Source organism: Malaclemys terrapin, chromosome 7, assembly GCF_027887155.1.
Source record: "Malaclemys terrapin pileata isolate rMalTer1 chromosome 7, rMalTer1.hap1, whole genome shotgun sequence".
NCBI classification, from domain to species: Eukaryota; Metazoa; Chordata; order Testudines; family Emydidae; genus Malaclemys; species Malaclemys terrapin.
This window is the reverse complement of record NC_071511.1, coordinates 7,159,104-7,178,657: the sequence shown is the minus strand read 5'-3', so window position 1 is coordinate 7,178,657 and position 19,554 is coordinate 7,159,104. Positions and strand designations below refer to the sequence as shown.

At 42.8% G+C, this 19,554-nt stretch overlaps 1 protein-coding gene across 1 annotated transcript in view; it reads left to right on the top strand.

Annotated features, from left to right (window-relative positions):
- The window catches only part of LRIG1 (leucine rich repeats and immunoglobulin like domains 1), a 135,902-nt gene that overhangs the window by 44,015 nt on the left and 72,333 nt on the right, over positions 1 to 19,554 (top strand). Inside the window, exons 2-3 of the mRNA XM_054033324.1 lie at positions 10,291 to 10,362; positions 15,228 to 15,302. Coding sequence (XP_053889299.1) covers positions 10,291 to 10,362; positions 15,228 to 15,302 — 147 coding nt within the window. The remainder of the gene's footprint in view (positions 1 to 10,290; positions 10,363 to 15,227; positions 15,303 to 19,554) is intronic.

Here is a 19,554-nt window from a genome sequence, read left to right as displayed (position 1 = left end):
TCCACAACTTCCTACATGCTGGGAGACCATGTATGCACCAGTGGTGGCACTTATTCAAAGAGGGTGGCACTTATTAACTGCATCCTGGAAGTTGGACCCTGTGACCCATTTATTAAATGCATGTTTCCAAGAAATAAACGGAGGTGTGGAATGGGGGAAAAAACTTTAGTTAAACATTCAGTCGTTAACAGAAATGCTTGGGCTTTATTGACATTATGAAAGCATTTGAATCTCTGGGAAGTGCGGGACGCATCATTTTCTAGCAGTAGGCTTATTTTAGAATATGGCTGTTGGATGTTAGTGCAGGGCTGCTCGCCTGGGATGTTATCTTAAACCATGGACACTTAAGTTCAGAACAGTGAACTCTCCCCATCTGCACTCGACCAATAATCCTGCAGCTGGATTTTGGAAAGGTTGTGATACGAGCTTTGGGTTCTCTGCAATGGAACTTCTCATTATTGATTCCTCCAACTCCCTGCACATCTTAAGAAAACAAAAGGTTTAACATCATTTATCAGCCATGGAGTTGCACAATTTTACAGATGAAAATATTTGCTTTGCTGGAGTGCAGAGTTTTAACCCGTAGTCCAGTAAATCATATTTAATGTTGATTTATCAGTGCCCTTGTGTATTATATATTGGTTAATGGAGGTTTAGCAATTATGCTCAAAGACAGACAAGTACACAGTTTTTAATCCTCTATAAATTGAGTTAGTATGTTAAATACACAGTCAGGATCCTTAATTGAAAATGTTGCTAGAAAAGTCTTCCCTTACATTGATCCATGTAAGAAACATGCTAGTGGAACTAGGACTAATTTATGTAATATAATTAAAAAACAACAATCAACAACCAAACTGCACTTTTTGCCTTCTAGAGGTAGAATATTCTTTTAGAAATCTCTGTGGGGAGAAAAAAAAATCTCGTCTGATCAACATGACAAGTTTGTTTATATATGGTAAGCAAGTTATGGTTTTAGGACATGCCTTGTTTTGCTAATTAAAATGCCACTTAATGTCACAAAACAACAAACATAGAGCATTCCATATAGATACAGAGGGTAGATGAAAGATGGAATTTCAAGTTCATTTGTGGATTAAAAAATCCTCCTCGTCCTATTTCCTTTCCCCATCTCCCAGCTAGTCACGCGTGGCAAAACCGGCAGCCTCTAAGGATACAGAAGAGAAGAATGAGGGGGGATTTGATAGCTGCTTTCAACTACCTGAAAAGGGATTCCAAAGAGGATGGCTGGGATGATTTAGTTGGGGATTGGTCCTGCTTTGAGAAGAGGGTTGGACTAGATGACCTCCTGAGGTCCCTTCCAACCCTGATATTCTATGATTCTAAGTGATTTGACCATCAGACAGTAGGTCAGTGGCAGAGCCAGGAATAGAAGTCTGGTCACCTTTCAGGTAGTTGACCCCCTTTCAGGGATAGAGACTGAATGTCTCTATACCTCAGGGCTTGTCTACACTGGAAACACTACCGCGACTCTGCTGTAGCACTGTAGTGTAGACACTGCCTGTGTCCCAGGATGGATTCTCCCATTAGTAGGTACTCTGCCTCCCCAAGAGAGGTGGTAGCCAGGTCAATGAAAGAATTCAGTGCTGTCTACGCTGGGGGTTAGGTTAGTTTAACTGCACCACTCGGGGGTGGATTTTTCACACTCCTGAGCGATAGCTGAGGCCTGGTCTTTTAGTGTAGACCAGGCCTCAGTTTTCTCATTTGGCGCTTGATTCTACTCCCATTCGAAATGAATGACAAAACTCTCATTGATTTCAGTGGAATAGGATCGAGCCTTTGTGAAATAAGTAGAATATATTCACCTCTCTCATTGGAAAGTTGAAATTCAGGGTATGTCTAAACTCACCACAGCTGTAGCGGAGACACTCACTACAGTGATGGAAGCAAATCTGTTGCCGTAGCAAATCCGTCTCTCCGAGAGGCAGTAGTTAGGTCAGCGGAAGAATTCTTCTGCCCACCTAGCGGGGTTACGCTGGGGCTTAGGTCAGCTTAATTACATCACACAGGATGTGAAATTTTTCACAGCCCTGAGCAATGTTAATTAAGCCAACCTAATTCTGTAGTGTAGCTGTTTGTAAACCTCGGAGATCCTCAGAAACTTTGCACGTAGATTGAAGCTTATTGTTATGTTAGTGCTAATTCTTTTTAAAAGAAATTTCCTTAAAATACTTGGGGAATCACTTAACGGGACACTTCTAAAAATCATATCCATGAAAACAAATCCATATTAGTTTGCTTAAGACTGTTAAAACTGAATGAATTTCGAGATCTTGGGTTCTATACAAATGTAGTTTGATATTATTTAACAAAAGGTTTTGGGGTTTTTTTGTCTTTCTGAGTCACTGAAAATTTTATTTTCCCCTTCTCTCTGGGAGAATTGATAGCTCGTAGATTCTTTAAAATTTCCAGCCGCCTCAAGCAGTGTGCAAGTGGATCACACAGTTCCGGTGATTGCTTACTGGATTTGCATGCACCAATGTCTTTGCACGCCAAATATGTACTGTCCTTCTCTTGTGGGTGAAAACAGTTGCACATGCAAAGTGGCAGGGGAAAAACTCAGGCCGAGATTTGTCCCCTTAAATATGCTGAAGATATTTAATAATTTCTTAAATTGTGAATATCAACTGTGTGTTAAGTGTAATTGTAGTACAGTACATTGGATTCCAGCTGTGTTTTTTTAACTTATAATAATTTGCATTTGAAGATTTTCATTAGTGACTGAATATAACTGCAACAGATATTGCTTCTTTGGTAATCATTGTACATTAATTTCCATTTAATCAGTATTATTGTTAGTCATTGCTTAGAAGGATTCCCAGTGCACGTGTTTGGTAGCTGGATGGCTTCCTATGGTTTGTCTTCACTGCGAGGTTAACTCGTGATTATAACTCAAGCATTGCTTTTAAGTTGATTCACAAAAACTTTCATTCAAGTGTGGTGCTGATTTTTAGTCAAGTTGGCCATCATGGGGGCGAGGGGGGGGGTATAGACTAACGCTCAGGTGAGCACAACTTGTCAGCCGCTATTTCGAATGCTCTGAGTTGTGGATGCAGGTTAATGCCACTCAGATGCTGCTAGACTTCCAATGTCTTCCCACAATTCCCCAGCTGTTGCCACTCCTCCATCTCTAGGTACAGCTGGCATGCTCTTAGCAAAACATATTGTGCTTGTCATGGCAACAAGCCGCTGCTGAAATACTTGTCCCTGCTTCACCTGCTCTGTATCAGCCTCCTTTTTTCCCAAAATGAGGGTCACATGGATTGTGCTAATGCCAGCATTTGGCACAGACCAATTTGAATGGAGAGTTGCCAGGCTAACCCCACTTCCAGCCACGTACCCAGAAAGGGCAGGCACACTGTGACTGGAAGCTCTTTGGGACGGGGACTAGCTTTTTCTGTGTTTCTACAGTGCCCATCACAGTGGGGTCTTGATGTATGACCAGGGCTCTACCTTCATTCAATTATTAATAATGCCCCCAGAAGACACTGCAAAATAATTCATGGAGTGGCTCAGTTTACTGCAGTGCTAAGAACCAGGGCAAGGATGGCAACTCAAGTGTTGTTTTGCATTGTGGCTGTTCTCACTCGAGGAAGGCTAATATGAGGGAAATAACTTGAGTGCAGATCAGTTGAGTTAACTCTGCAGCAAAGACAAACCCTTAGTATTTTTCCTTCCTGAACAGAGTTTAAAGACTATTATGGGACAAGCCCGAATTTTAGAACAGTGACTTGTCAGCGCTGACCTGGCTTACAAAATGCTTAGATGTGGATCAAAAGACATCAACATGACATGCTTTGTATAGTGATGCTTATTTATACGAACACAGTAGAATATAGACCCTTGGGAGCGATACAGTTCATCTACACAGTGTATTTTATTTTAATGCATGGGGCTGGGACTTGACTTGACAGAAGCCATTCGGAAGATTGAAAAACTTAGTTACCATTGAAAAGTCAATAAAGAAAAACTGCTATATATACACATGCCTCTGGCAATTACAACTTTTGAAGGAGCTTGACTTATTTTATCCCTGGAATTGAGGGTGCCTAAGGTTGTAATGTAATGATTATTTAAGAAGTTTAGAAGATAGGAATTTCCAGAATGGGTTGGACCAGTGATCCATATGTTCCAGTATCCTGGTTCTGACAATACAAGACGCTTCATTTCGTGCCTCAATCTCTGCTGCAAAAACCAGTTAAGGAATAACCTGCCCAGTGGAAACAAGTTCTTCCCAGCCCTCATTTTGTGGAGGATGGCTTATGTGGCTCCCTTGAGTTACCACTATCTCTAGAGGCAGATTGGTAAATCTGATTTAGTTGCAAATTCTCCCATGCAGTGCTGCTGTCAGGATCTGCATGAGTTACATCAGCCTCTAGGCTGCTCTAATTTATGGCAAGGGAGCGAACCGGATACTTGGCTTGCCTGGGTTGGGGGAGCACAAAAGTGGTCTAAAGCTACATTTGAAAAATCCTCCACCCCCAGAACACCCTCAAGCTGCTCTTAGGCCATATCAGCTGTTGACATTTCGGGGGCTGGAAAAGTGTTGTTACCCCTCATTATCCCTGCTAGATGGGTAGTAAGTTGAACTTTGAGTTTCTCCAGTGAAGGGGAGTCTACAGCCTTTCCTGGAATTTGTGAACTGGTTTAAATTCAACAAGGTTCTGTTCTACAGTTGCTTGTCTTCAGAAACAGGAACATGTTTCCCTTCCCCTCCCCAGTAAATCTGCTTCTTTTGCTTTTCATATCCAACCAAGTGTGTGCTATGCGGTAAAGCATCTACAAACATTTGGGAATGGGCGGGGTGTCTGTTAAATATACTGTGGACTAGGCAGCTATCTTTCAACAGATTAGCAAGAGGAATTTCTATTGCAGGGCTCAATTGTTCAAGGCTCTCCGCTCCTTTTGTGCGTGAACAGTGAAAAGTTGTGTTATGACAACGGTTGACAAAATGTTTAGTGAAAGCCTCAGCTGGTAGTAACAGAGTTCCCAGACGTTCTCCCTTTCTCTCCTGCCTGTCACTGCAAGGTGCAGATATAGTTTGGACCCAATCTGCTTCTCTGACAGATAAATGGTTTTGACTTAAGAATCTGAAGCTCTAACCACACTGAGCAAAATTCTGCTGCCGCTGTGGATTGCACAGGCTGGAAATCATTTGTGTGTTTATTAATTTGTCCGGCAAACAAGCCAATAATTTCTATTTTGAAAGGAAGGGTTTTTTTGGGTTTTGTTTTGTTTTTTACGTGTAAGCAGTGTGAACAAAGCATACTGTGAATGCTGCTGCATTAGCTCCTTGATTGCCCCTTGGGATGTGTGGAAAGAGAATTTATATAGCATTCTCCGGCTGAGCAAAGTCATGCAGCTCCATGGAATTTGGTCTCCTTTAAAGGAGGCCTTCATTGGTAAAACTGACTTTGGAATGTGCAACATTATTCTGGCACTTATAGCGCATGGGAGGAGGTTGAGAATCAGGATGTGCACCTGATTATTTAGCCAGGATTCCGGGCCCCAACTCAAATATACACTGTCATCTTTTTAATCACGTTTACAAAGTTCTGTGACCCGCAGTGCCATTTTACAGTCCCAAATAAAGGCAAACACGACTGGATCATGCCTCCTTTAGTGACAGGGATGGGAAAAGTTTACATACCAGCACATCGCTGGATTAGCCAATAAAAGGAAGAAATGAAGAATTTGTAATACACCTTTACCCCGATATAACGCGACCCGATATAACACGGGTTTGCATATAGCGCGGTAACCCCGGGGCTCTCTCGGGCGGCGCTTTAAAGGGCCCAGGGCTCCGTCTGCTGCGGGGAGCCCCGGACCCTATAAATCACCACTGGAACCCTGCCGCTGCTAGCCCGGAGCTGCGGCAGTGGGGCTCCGCTAGTGATTTAAAGAGCTCGGAGCTCTAGCCGCTGTGGGGATCACCAGGCCCTATAAATCACCATTGGAGCCCTGCTGCCGCTACCCCGATATACTGGGGTTTCACCTAGAACGTGGTAGGGATTTTTGGCTCCCGAGGACCGCGTTATCGGGGTAGAGGTGTAGTTAAATCGAAAGCATAAAACAGTTGCAGAGCACCTCACAAGGCATAAAGCCAAGCCAGCTTTTCTTTATTAAAAAAAAAGCTGAGTTTGATTGCTAAGAATCCTGTTTCGATTCCAACAGGAGACTAAGTCATCAACAAGCTGAATTTTAGTAGCAACCCACTGACTCATCACAGTGCTTGAACTCATTCTCCAGACAATATTCTGGAGTTTGTGGCCACCCGGTTCTGGCTTCTTGGGGATACATGAAAGGCTAGTGTGTTGCAGCTGCTTGTTCCAGAGCTGACAGGTAACTTGGCTAGTACTTTAGGGGCATGCTGGGTGCAGATTTTTTTAGTAATAAGAAATCTTAAAACATATGGCAGTAATATTTACCCAACACAAAAGCCATTTAGTAATTGCATAGTTCAGGCGCTGCATTAGACAAAGGAATTCCTCATGAAAAAAACCTGCTTGCTCGCTCTCAGCTGTGGTATATTAGAAACTTGATAATTTATACTAATTGGAGAACTGTTTCTCTGGCACTTCTGACCAGTGTTTCTGATCCTGGCACCCCTATGCCACTCATATTCTCCTGCTGCTCTGTGTGAAGTTGATTTGGAGAGGATCAAAGCTAATGGTGAATTAACAAACAGTGGCCATAGCTTTTTGTAGGATTTTTTTTTTTTACATTTAAACTGATCTTTAGACTGCAGGGAACATTGTCTTCCTCTTCCTTTATTTGCATTCCAGTAGCACCTAGAAGCTCCCTACCAAGATTGGAGCCTAATTGCGATAGGCACTGTACAAACTGAGACAGTCCCTACCTCGATGTTATTTACAATCTAAATAGACAAGACAAGCAAAGGGTGGCAGAGGGAACAGAAGCAGAGAGGCGAAACGGCTTGGTTACACAGCAGGACAGAGCCAAGAACAGAACCTAGGTGTCCTGACTCCTAATGTAGTACCCCTACCTACTGAATCATACTATATCTCTTTAGCATTTGCATGTTCTGACCGAAGTGCCGTATACTCTGTATCAAGGAGCTGAATTCTGGAACAAAGCCCCCTTGGGCTATCGATGCTGCAGACTAGAAAGTCTCCGGTATCATAAACGTAAATTAAAACAGTGATGATCTTGCTGAAATACAGCGTATGAAAATGAGTAGTACAATTGGAACTGGAGGTCCTGTGCTGTTTAGTTTGATATATTCCATTTATTTTGCGCTGACCCTATATTTTCAATGTTTAATGGGCTGCAGATTTCTATATCGAGAATGCAGAACTGCATCGTATAGATGGGGTCAGCAGGAAGATGGAGGTTTGGGTAGGTGGGGTAAGGTGGGTTGAGTCTTAGGCACCTAGGGAGGCATGCAAAGGTGGGATAATCAGACATTACCATTAACTGAATGTTTCTACTAGTGTCCAGCAGTGAAATAGTTAATGAAGTTGACATTTAAATTGTCCTGTAGATTTCAAAATTGGCAGCCCAAAGTAATGAGCGCGGATGGTTCACGTGTATTGTTTCAGGTTGTCTGGAGACTCAAGAAGATAGCACAGCATTGATTTACCCTTGGTTCCTGTTTTTCAAATTGTATTTCATAGCCTGTGAAAACCAAACAAACAACAAATTTAGATATTGGTGCCTAATTCTGCAGCGTGGGGTGGAGTTGATAAATTCCATGGCTCTAGTTGAAATAGGCAAAATACTGTTATGACACAAGAATAGCCAGAAACTTGTGTGATGGCTCTGAGAGTCTTCAGATCTCTGGAACCATAACAACAATGTAAAACAGGGATCGGCAACCTTTGGCACCTGGCCTGCCAGGGTAAGCCCCCATGGCGGGCTAGGCCGGTTTGTTTACCTGCCGCGTCTGCAGGTTCGGCCAATCGCAGCTCCGACTAGCCTGTGGGCAACCTGGGTTTAATTCCTTGCTCTGCCACAGATTTCCGGTGTGACCGTGGGCATGTCACTTAGCCTCTCTGTGCCTCAGTTCTCCATCTGTACATTGGGGCTAATGGCACGTCCCTACCTCCCAGGGGGTTGTAAGGATAAATATACTATATTGTGAGGTGCTCGGATAATACAGCAAAGGGGGGGCCATATAAATACCGAAGGTAGAAAGATATATTCTCATTTATATCAAGCCCTTTATTCTGTCAGGACAGGGTAAAGTGGCCTTCGTGTACATTACCATCCACCCCAAGAAGGTTTTCCCTCAGACTATGTTTCTGCTAACCCAGTGGTAGCACCAATAGGAATGTTTCCCCAAAATTCCCTAGTGTAGAACATGCCTCAGATGACTTTCTTTTTCTGTTTCAGGCCTGTAGGATGTTCTCGGTTGAACACTCCTTTTTGGTCTGTCCTCAGGGCACAGACAAGCTCAAACCTGATTTTTGCCTTGTGGTTTTTTTTTTTTTTTTTTTAAAAAAAGGTTGTAATATAATCTCTGGACAAATTGCACTTTAATTGTAGTTGTGCTATGAATATGGACTTGGCTTTCAAATGTTACTCTTAGTTTAAACTGTAGTTTGACTTTTATTTAGATGAACGTCGTTGAGTTCATAGTGAAATGGATATCTGCGCTAGGCTAGTATTGATCTAAAGGTCTCCTGAGTGTTTTAAAAGACAGCAGGAGCTTAGAGGACGGCATATTTTTAAAATAATGCTTATATGATATTTCAGACCTAGATACTAGTGTAGCTATTAAGGATCTACACTGTGCTGTTGATGGGCATTGTCCTCTTTCACAGCAGGTATTTACAGAAGATTGCATGTTTCATGCTAGCCAAAGAAGACTTTCGAAGTAGTAAAAAGCAACAGAGAGTCCTGTGGCACCTTTGAGACTAACAGAAGTATTGGGAGCATAAGCTTTCGTGGGTAAGAACCTCACTTGTACTTGCATCTGAAGAAGTGAGGTTCTTACCCACGAAAGCTTATGCTCCAATACTTCTGTTAGTCTTAAAGGTGCCACAGGACTCGCTGTTGCTTTTTACAGATTCAGACTAACACGGCTACCCCTCTGATACTTTCGAAGTAGTGCAACTTTTCCATGTGTGAGGGAAAAATTACAGTGAGCAACTCAGCATTCTGAGCAGCTGAATTTTGGGGGGTTTATCTAAATCTAAGGCATCAACCTTTTGGGTCAGATTCAGAGATGGCATAAGGACAGTACAAACTCCAGATCAGCGAGAGGATGTAACCTCCGTGCCGAGGAGGCAAAAGGCCTGAGTTGTAGCAGGAATAATAGCCTAAAGCAGGCTGTCGAATGATGTAAAACTAAAACAGGCCCCCTCATATTTATCTTGCATCTCCGGGCACTTGCTTTTTTTTTTCCTGCTACAACCCCACCTAGCTGCCTCTTCCTTTTGTATGTTATGCTTGTAACAATTTACCAACACCACCTGCATCATATTAATTAGCCCCCATTTGAGTCTCGCACATCGTTAGTTGATTGGGTTTTAATCAGCATTTACTCTACCAGTAAGTCCTCCATACCTGAATTCAGGCAGGTTTTACCTGTAATGTGGGGTTTGCTGATCATGCAGATGTGGGATGAAAAATCTGAATGGAACTTGGGGAGCTGAGGGTTTCACAAAGCTCTAGCAAAGCATAGTTCTTTAGAACTGGGGCTGTGTATTTGTTTTCTCACACGACGTTGTTAATTAATTATCCTGCTGTGCCTGAGGGTTATTCACTGCAATGGTGGTGAGTGTTTGCGCATCCATATTCCCAATAATTTGGCACAATTTGTGGATGAAGTACATGCTGCACCATGGAGTGAGTTCCAGGCCGAAGTCTATGGTAAAAAGGAACCATTCAGACATATTGATGGATGTAGCCTTGTTAGAAAATGTAGAGTACGTACTGAGAAGAAGATTCACTAATATAATGCACAGGGAAACGACCTGTTTATCTGCGATCAGTAGCTTGGTTATGAATAACCAGTAAGACAACAATCAACTTAAATGTATCCTATGAAGACAAATTAACTGCGTATATTAATATGAATGGAGGAAAACCTAGGGAATACCTGTATATGTTCTGCTAGTAGAAACAAAATATTTGGCTCAAGTACTCAGCAGAAAGTTTCCCTTCCCCCTCCACCCGATTTCTTAAGTGCTCTTGTAAAACAGCAGATCATCTCACAATGCAATCCAGAATAATTAAGATGACCCGGTTTTGCTGAGCACAGTGACTGTAGTTTGCTGATCCCACTGTCTCTTATTTTAACAGAAACCTGAGCTACAACAAGTTGACGGAGATCGATCCTTCTGCCTTTGCAGAGCTGCCGAACCTACGGGAAGTGTAAGTATTTTTTCCAAGGCTTTAATTGCATTTTTGCCAGGATGGCTCATGGAGCAATAGGAAAGAGTATACAGTTTCCCAAGACACCCCTTAGTTGACTTGCCTCAGCAGATCAGACTTGGTGTATTTTTCATACTGTACCTGTGTGCTACCTTTTTTGTAAATCAGTCAATTAGTAGAACACAACATCTCAATTAAACTGGCATGCAGCTATTGGAAATCATTGGTGTTTGCCTCACTCTCTACTTCATGCATGGCTCTGTGGGAGTAGTTCAGTTAACGCACCTGAGTGCACACACGACTCTGCTGAAAGACTATCCCTGCAGCAAGGCAGAACAGACTGAGCCGTGACATCTGATGCCAGCCTACCCCAAATCTCCCAGGAAACAAAGGTGTAGTGTAATGGACAAGAAAGCACTTAACTCTGTCTCTTCCTGCCTCTGGAGTTTGTATTGCTTTTGGAACCAGTACAAATTTTGTTTGCAGTCTGCTTTGAGAACCTAAAACGTTGGGTTTTGTTTCATGTTTTGGGGGGGAGGGGAGGGACTGGTGAAGGACAGAGTACTAGTGAAAAAGATCCCCTCATCACAGATGATATTATCAGAAGGAATTTTGACCCTGGACTTGCTAGCTCTCGTCACTCCGATCTCTGTAACCATTCACTGGTTAATGCCCACGTTGCTGCTCTGATTGTCGGATGTTAGTAGCACTTCCATGGGCTCTGATTTGGGGTAGTGAAAAATGAAAGTGACTCAATGTCTTCAAGTATCAGGGGGTAGCCGTGTTAGTCTGTATCTACAAAAACAACAAAGAGTCTGGTGGCACCTTAAAGACTAACAGATTTATTTGGGCATAAGCTTTCGTGAGTATAAACCTCACTTCTTCGGATGCATCCGAAGAAGTGAGGTTTATACTCACGAAAGCTTATGCCCAAATAAATCTGTTAGTCTTTAAGGTGCCACCAGACTCTTTGTTGTCAATGTCTTCAGTGGTGGGTTGGGGTAATGGTCTTTCGTTAGAATGTTAAATTACTGGCACGCTTGAGGTTTGGTTTCTGTTGGTAAAGCTACTGATGCCCCCTGGGAAGCTGAGGAAACATTTCTTTGTAGAAATGCCGCTGTGCACTGTAGGTAGTATGTGTTTCTTTTTGTCCTTCATCCCTTTTCATTAAGCATTAGCTCTTGTGCCTGATCCTGATGTCCTCAGACAGGCAAAACAATTCACATCAGCTGGAGTCTTGTCTGACTGATGCCTGCAGGATTGGACCCTACGGATGAACCTGCTACTTCTCCTCCTGCCTAATCTTCGGTGGCCCTCCTGCTTACAGAGCAGTCAGCTGGTTATTAAGTAACAGGTTCGTGATTTTAGGTGAGGAATATGCAGCAAGAGGAGCTGGGCTGCTCTGAAACAAGCATGATTATTTATAAGAGCAACAATGAGAAAAAGAGAGAGATACAGACGAGCAGAAATGGTTTCTATATAATACACTTTCCGAGTTCATTAAACTCTGGAAAGCCTTAAATTGCTCAGGGTGTAGAGAATAGAACCCCAGAGCCAGTCCCGCTGGTTTTGTGTCACTGAATGTTACCCTAACACGATAGTGGCTTGGTTATGGTTTATATATGAAAGTACCTGAAGACCTATGACCTCAGGGGCTACCTGGGGGTGTGAAGATTGAAAGCTTGGCACCTCAATTCTTACTGCTTATATTGCACCCAGTCAGGATGGGGCTGCATTGCGCTAGGTGCTGTATTAATACAGAGTAAGAGAGTCTCTGCCCTGAAGAGTTTCCCACCTAGAACAGGGGAAGAGGTGCAGCACACAAGCAAACTGAAGGAAGACCCTTCTCATGCCTCAGCCCATCTCTCAGTGGTCTCTCAGTGAATCAAGATGAGAATTGAGATCTGGGAGAGAATTGAGATCTGGGGGCGTTACCTCTGATTGAGACACTTTACTGGGATAGACATAAAAGGAGTGTTGCCAAATTAAAAATGACACTGAAGTGAGAGACCTGTTTGCATATTGTTGTTACAAGTCAGTCAGTAGGACTGCGACAATCAAAACACATCAGAGGAAAATGAACGAGAGTCTCAATTACATTAAAGTTCCTTTACACCCCTCTGGCAATTTAAAGGGATCCTACAATGGATGTAAATGGGAATTAAGCCCGAATTATGTAAAATACGTTCATGGGTGCGCCTGTGCACGCACAATATAAACGTTATTTCCAGTTTACTTTGTGTATTTGACTGCACTTTGCATCTAGTCACTGTAGAGTTGGTCAATTACTTTTCCCCTTTTGTGTTTTGCCAGCTTTGCTCACAGTCACAGGGGAGAGAGACTTAACTTTTTCTCTATTTAAAAAAAAAGAAAAAAAAATGTAAAACCACACAGATTGAAAGGGGGAACTCAGGAGGCAGGTGAAGTACCTGAAAACTTCCTGTAACTCTTCTTAAATGACTGGATTTCTAGTTGGGTTTGTCCTTTTCAATACACACAAACACACCAAACTGAACTCCCCAGTGTGATTTTTATAGTGGCATGGTGACTACTGTATTGCCTCCCCACCCCCTGTACTCTTGAAGATTTTAGGAGAGTGATAACATCTCTTTTGTTTAATGGTCAAACAAAGTGAACCCCGTTTACAGTGCATTTTGAAACAGGTAACATCCATTGGGATGTGGGGGGGTGTTTATAGGAAGTGACTTCACTGTGCATTGATTTGGCTATGCCACAGACTTCCTATCTGCCTTTGTGTGAGTTCTTGCTCTGTGCCTCAGTTCTCCATCTGTAAAATGGGGATAATAATTTTTCCTCCTCCTCCTTCCTCATGTTAATATGCTATTGGCATTACCTGCAAGCCCATGTGAAAGCAAATACCTTTCATAGTATATGGGAAGCCAAAAGAAAGTTCTGTGGTAGATTAACTGTGGAATTCCTCCCCCCCCCCCACAAAAAAAAATTGTTTACAAAACCAGGATTAATTTAAATTGCCCTTATCTCTTCCCATCCTGCACAAAGGATGGCACTGGTCCACTTCTCTTCTACACCCTCTGCTCATTACAAGTTGCTTTGCTCCTTGTGGTTTACTTCTGATATTTGAGTCCAGGTCAGGTGTAGTTTTGAAGCAGCTGCAAGAAAGATTGCTCCTCTCATTCCTTTGGAGGGGGATCCACCTTTTGCCTAGTGGAGTGTGTGGGGGGTGTCAGGTATTTGTGTTGCATTATTATTAATTTTCAGCAGCCATTGTAAGGACCTTTCTGCAGGTTTTCAGAAAGGATTTTTTGCTAAGTGCAGCTGTGCATTGGCCTCTTAACTTCACATTATAGCAGAGTCCTTCAGTCCATGCAGAGGAGTAGTTTTAGGAGGGGCAGGGTGGGATTGTATAAACAGGAATCTATAAAGATTGTAACAAGAGACCCTGTGAAATTCTGCATCATGGAGGGGGCTCCTGGACCCCAGGGGGTGTTAGTCTTGCAATGAGTGCTACCCCTTGCTCTGTCTTGGCAGTGGCATGGCTGTAATTGCTTCAGCATGGTCAGGGGGAAGCAAACAAGATGGCCAAGAAATTAGGTAATTTTCAAGCAGCCAGACAAGCGGCTGTTATAGTAATTAATTGACTAATTCACCATACTCTTTAAACTGAGGAAGAGCTGGTCACATGACACGGATCTGCTTTCACTCGGAGAAATGCTTCAAATATTAGGCTATGGAAGAGACATTTCTGTATCTGATCGCTCAGTAGTGCAGTAGTAGCAAAACCTCCTCCTTAATTGTTGTTAGCTCTGCAGAACAGTAGCTGATGTTCTTCAGAAAGATTGCAGGTACCCCGATCAGAGCAACTGTTCACTAGACATGTGACAGATGTGTAAATAGAGTTAGTGACCTGTTTTGAATTCTTTAAAGTTATTATATTTAACTTTTTTTTAATTAATGGGATTACGGCAACAAAATGGTGGCTTGTGGGCCTTTTTTGAACTACTTGCATGGCTTTTAACATACCATCGTGGCTTTTCCTAGGGGTGTCCCTGCAGAGAGGCTAGTGTGCAGAGCACTGAGCACTATGTTTCAGAAGACCTGACTTCTATTCCCAGCTCTGGTACTGACTTTCTGGGAGACCTTAGGCATGTCACTTCCCCCTTCCTGCACCTCCGAGACCCCATCTGTGAAATCAGGGTAATGGTACTGACCCCTTTTGGACAGCGCTGTGAGATCTATGGATGAAAAGTGCCAGATAAGAGCTAATTGTGCTCTTCAGTTTCTAAAACAGTTGAGCCAAGCAGCCAGTATCCTGCTTCCTGCCTGAGAGTAAGAATCAAGGTGACACGTCAGTGTGAGGAGGAACTCAATGTTCATAGCAGAGATGAAGCCTACAGGTGTGGTAGGAGAGCTGGCCTGCGAGCCAGGAGATGTAGGATTAATTTCTGGCTCTGCCATGGACTTCCTATGTGACCATGAACACATTACTACTCACTGGATATAAGTGTTTGTTAGGACTGTGGCCTCTCTCTCTCTGTCTGTTCCTCATCTTGGATGGAGCTTCTCCCACTTAATCTCGAGGAGGCTCTGGTGCTTTCACCTGGTCCACACAAAGTTTTTATGAATTTAACCAAACTAATCTTTTTATTGAAATGGTTTAAATGGTACAGCCGCTGGTGCGGTCACAGTCCCACTGGCATAAAAGTGCCTTATACTATAGTTGTGGAAACATTTGCCAAATGATCAGACTTGTGGGCAAGTTCCGCTCCTGATGACAGGTGATTAGCTGGGCGTTCATACAAAACACCTAACTCAGGCCAGATCAAGCTAGTACATACTTCATTGTGAGCTGCTTGTTTAAACAATTTAATTTCTGTTTGTTCCAGACACCTGAATAACAATGAGCTGACAGCAATTCCATCCCTGAGATCTCCTTCTTCCCGCATCGTCTCCCTCTACTTGTAAGTCATTGCTCCAGCATGCCTGTTCTTTTTGCTTTCAGCAATCAGTTGTCATTTACAGGGTGGTTTAAAGTGTTACTGACGGAACGCCAGTTCGAGTGCTGCCAGCTCTTGTGCTTTTATGGTGAGCCTCATGAGATGTGGTGGTTTTACTTAAAGTCCAAACTCCAGGAGTCAGGAGAACCTCAGCTCTTATTAAAGCAAATATCTAGCCTGCGTGATTGCAGAGAAATGCTGGAAGATGTGACCTGAAAGCACCCTAAAGGCTAAAATCCAGAAGGTAAATAAAAAGAAACCAAAATTAATTAATTTATTTATTTAACGAAATCTCATTTGTTTAAGCCACTCGTGATTTTGAGAGGCCTGACTTTTGACCATGGGGTTGGCAGTAATACTGCAAGTCAGAGGGCTGGGCAGAAAATTTCCAATTCAGAGGCATGGAAGGAAGCATTTTGGGAGCTGTAAGCGTCGTGCAGGATAGTCACAATCGCTATTTGTAGTACGACCGATTTCAAATAAGGTGGAGCTCCCCAAAGCTTTCAGCCCCTGAGTCACGGGAGAGAGAAGAATGATGAGTAGGAGCATTCAGAACAGCTGCCTTTTTATGAGCATTTATGTAACTAAACTGGACACGCATCTTCAGTTAGCAAACATTGGTATGAAAGTCTGAAACGTAACTTCTCAGGCGTGGAGGTATTTCTCTGTCCCGCTAGCGACGGCTGGGATTACACATCTTAAAGGCTGTGTAAAGAGAAACTTAGCCCGCTGCCCAAAACCTGCTTCCTGCATCCTAAGTCAATGCTAAAATTTGCCCAGGGAGTGATCCAACCAGCGAAATCAGCAGTAAACCCAGCAGCGTCCTTTATCAATACATTGTGGCTGGCCAGTAGGAACACCTTTGTGTCTTAGGCTTTAACCTTGGGTTTGCCTCACCTGTGTTTACTTTTAAAAAACGAAACAGAATCAATAGGCAGCGCTGAGCGGACTTGATTTTAAAATGCTGTTAATCAGATTGCTGCTTGAGTCTGTAGCTCTGAGATTTGTGCTGGCAGCGAGCCTGGGTTCTGAAGGCAAGGCATGCCTGCTGAATGCCCCATCTCCCTTTTTACGTTAACTCTTTCCAAGGTCAGGAAGGAGCTGTGACTCTTGGCTGAGCATGGACTAGAAAGCCGGTATTTTAGAAGGATTGTGTGGCTCTAACAAACCCCTACTTTGTGTAAATGAAGCATGAGGTAGTTTGTGGTAGCATTGGTGTAGCATTCAAAGGCCAAATGGAAACCTTGGAACGCTAGGCCGAATTACTTCTCAGAAATATTTTATGGAGTCATTCAAAATAGGCAGTCTCCCTTTAGCATCTCGACGGAGCCTATGGAGCTGCCTCCAATTTACCAGAGGACTCGATGGCCCAGTTCTGCTCAGCAGCACTAATACATTTCATGTGCCGTGGAGCTGCTCTGGATTTCAGTGGCTGTGGCGGAGCAGAATTTGACACTGAGACTCGAAGCGTTGGGTGCGATTTCAGAATGTTTCCCTTCCTCCATCCTGACACCCACAGAGGAATTGCTAGACTGGAACCGTCTTAGACTAGTGGCCCATTCTGTCTCTGAGGGTCTGTCTACACTGCAATTAAAAACACATGGCTGGCCTGTGTCAGCCGACTCAGGGTCAGGATGTTCAGGCTAAAGGACTGTTTAATTGCGATGTAAATGTTTGGGCTCGGGCTGGAGCCCGGGCTCTGGGACCCCATGAGTGATCGCCTGAGCCTGAACCTCATTCTCCGCAAACCCCACCCCCCCCCAAGTGCTTCATCTCTGCCTGATAATGACAAGATGCTTCATTAAGAGATCCGGTAATCCCGCTAATCATAGAATCATAGGACTGGAAGGAACCTTGAGAGGTCATCTAGTCCAGTCCCCTGCACTCATGGCAGAACAATCGTGGAATATCCTACAGAAATTTATTCCTAATAGACATGAAGGTTTATACCCCCCCCTTTTCTTTTTTTTAAATGTGGATGTTCTCATTATCCATATAAATGTCTAACGCTTTTATCTTTGCAAGTTTTTGGCCTCATTGATATCTTGTGGCCATAAATTCCACAGGTTAATTATGTGTTGCATAAAAATCATTTCTTTCTATCAGTTGCCTTTCATTCGATTTCATTGACTGTTCTTTGCTGTTGTATTAGGAGAGGGTAAATACAAGCACCTGATTTTATCGTCTCTGTACAATTCATTATTTTCTATTCCTGTATCATGTTCACTCCTCTTTAAAAAAAGAGTGGGACTCTTTATACACCTCTACCCCGATATAACGCGACCCGATATAACACAAATTCGGATATAACGCGGAAAAGCAACGCTCGGGAGGGAGGGGGGGGGGGGCTGCGTGCTCTGGCAGATCAAAGCAAGTTTGATATAATGCGGTTTCACCTATGACGCGGTAAGATTTTTTGGCTCCCGAGAACAGCGTTATATCGGGGTAGAGGTGTATTTTAATCTCTGTTCTCATGAAAGTCTTTCTAGGCCTCTAATCCTTTTCATTGGTCATCTGTGAATCTCTTCTGTTTGTTGGACCAAAACTGAACAGAGGGTTTCAGGTAGGGATGGGAGATAACATTATAATGCCATTATAACAAGTTATCAGTGTTATTTCCTATCCTATCTAAAAGATCTGCTCTAGGAATGACTTTGGGGAAGTTCTGTGGCCTGTGTAATACAGGAGGTCAGTCTAGGTGATCACAGTGGTTCCTTCTGGTCTTGGAATCTATGAATCTGTGATTCTGTGAGTTCTGTAGACCCCTTAAGATTTGGGCTTCTTTTTGCCTGTGCTGTATATGGAACAGATATTTTCACTGAGTTGCCCACAATGACTCTCAGATGATTACAGTTAATGTAGAACCAGCAATGTTCATGAGCAGTAGCTTCCATTGTGCATTACCTTGCATTTGTAAACACTGGTGTGTATCTCTTCCCCTTCACATTAGCTGCTGCTCTGCCTTTTCCACCCAGTGTCAGTACCACGAGGTGATTTCCCATCCAGGGCCTAGGCAACTGTGAAGGCTTTGAAGCAACCTTGCTCTACTGACAAAAATTACATTCGTATTACTTAAAGCAAGTGCAGAATAAAATGAAACAAGTTGGCTCTGTTCCTGCCCTTCCATTAGGCTGTGTAAAAATATGTAAAGGAGAAGAGCTTCCTCCCGGTCTCAATTCAGTTTGAGTAACTTAGCTTAAAATTGGCAGCCACATCTCTCTTTTTTGGCATGAGGTGAGTTTAGTTTTTATTTGAGATATGGTTCCTTTGAAATGTGGATACTAAGATCTAGTATTCGGGTTTAGTGCACTTTTGCACATCCTATGTAGAGGCAAAGCACTCTTCTGGTACCACCAATCCTGGATCTGTAGAGAGACCTTCAACAAAATGGGTCAGCAATCACTTCTGGTTACTGGAAGCATGAGAAGGGTGCTGGCTGGCTTATACCTCAGAAGTTGTGTGTTGCAAGTTTGCATATAAATTGCCAGCTTTCCTTAGCTGCCATACATAAATTACTCCCAATAGTTGGAGTTATGCTGCAATAAGGATCTTATTGTTTAGTCCATTTAGGAGAATCCTGCAGGCAGTTGCATTTCATTTTAAGTTTTTATCACAGGCAATAAATGATCTAAAACGATGTTTAAAATGACCTGTGTTAATTGATATTACTAACTGGTTGATTAACCATTAGAATAGATTACCAAGGGAAGAGAAACGTTCTCTATCATTTGGAATCTTTAAATGAAAGATGTGCTTTAGTTCAACTACAAATTATTGGACTTCATGTAGGAATTACTGGATTAAATTCATTGGCTGGTGTTATGTAGGAAGTCAGACTAGATGATCATAGTGGTCTCTTCTAGTCTTAAAATCTGTAAATCTATAATTGGAAATGCTGCACAGGTTAAACCCAGAGTGAAAATTCAGAATTAAGATGGTCATTTTGTCCTGGTAAGAGAGAAACTGGATTACGCGTAAGTGTGTGGCACAGCAGCGTATCCCTTCTTTTAAAGAAAAATAAATATATTCCTGTGTTTTTTTTAAATGTTTACAAATGTTTGAAGTGTGTTTACCTCAGAAACCTCTTAAGTAGATTGTGCATTGCATCAGTCTAAGTATTTTCCAGAAGCACATGAATGTATTATAAGAGTAGTACTCCCATTCTAACACCCCTTTTGAATGGATTAAGCAGCTAATCTGTGCCTCTCTCCCTGCC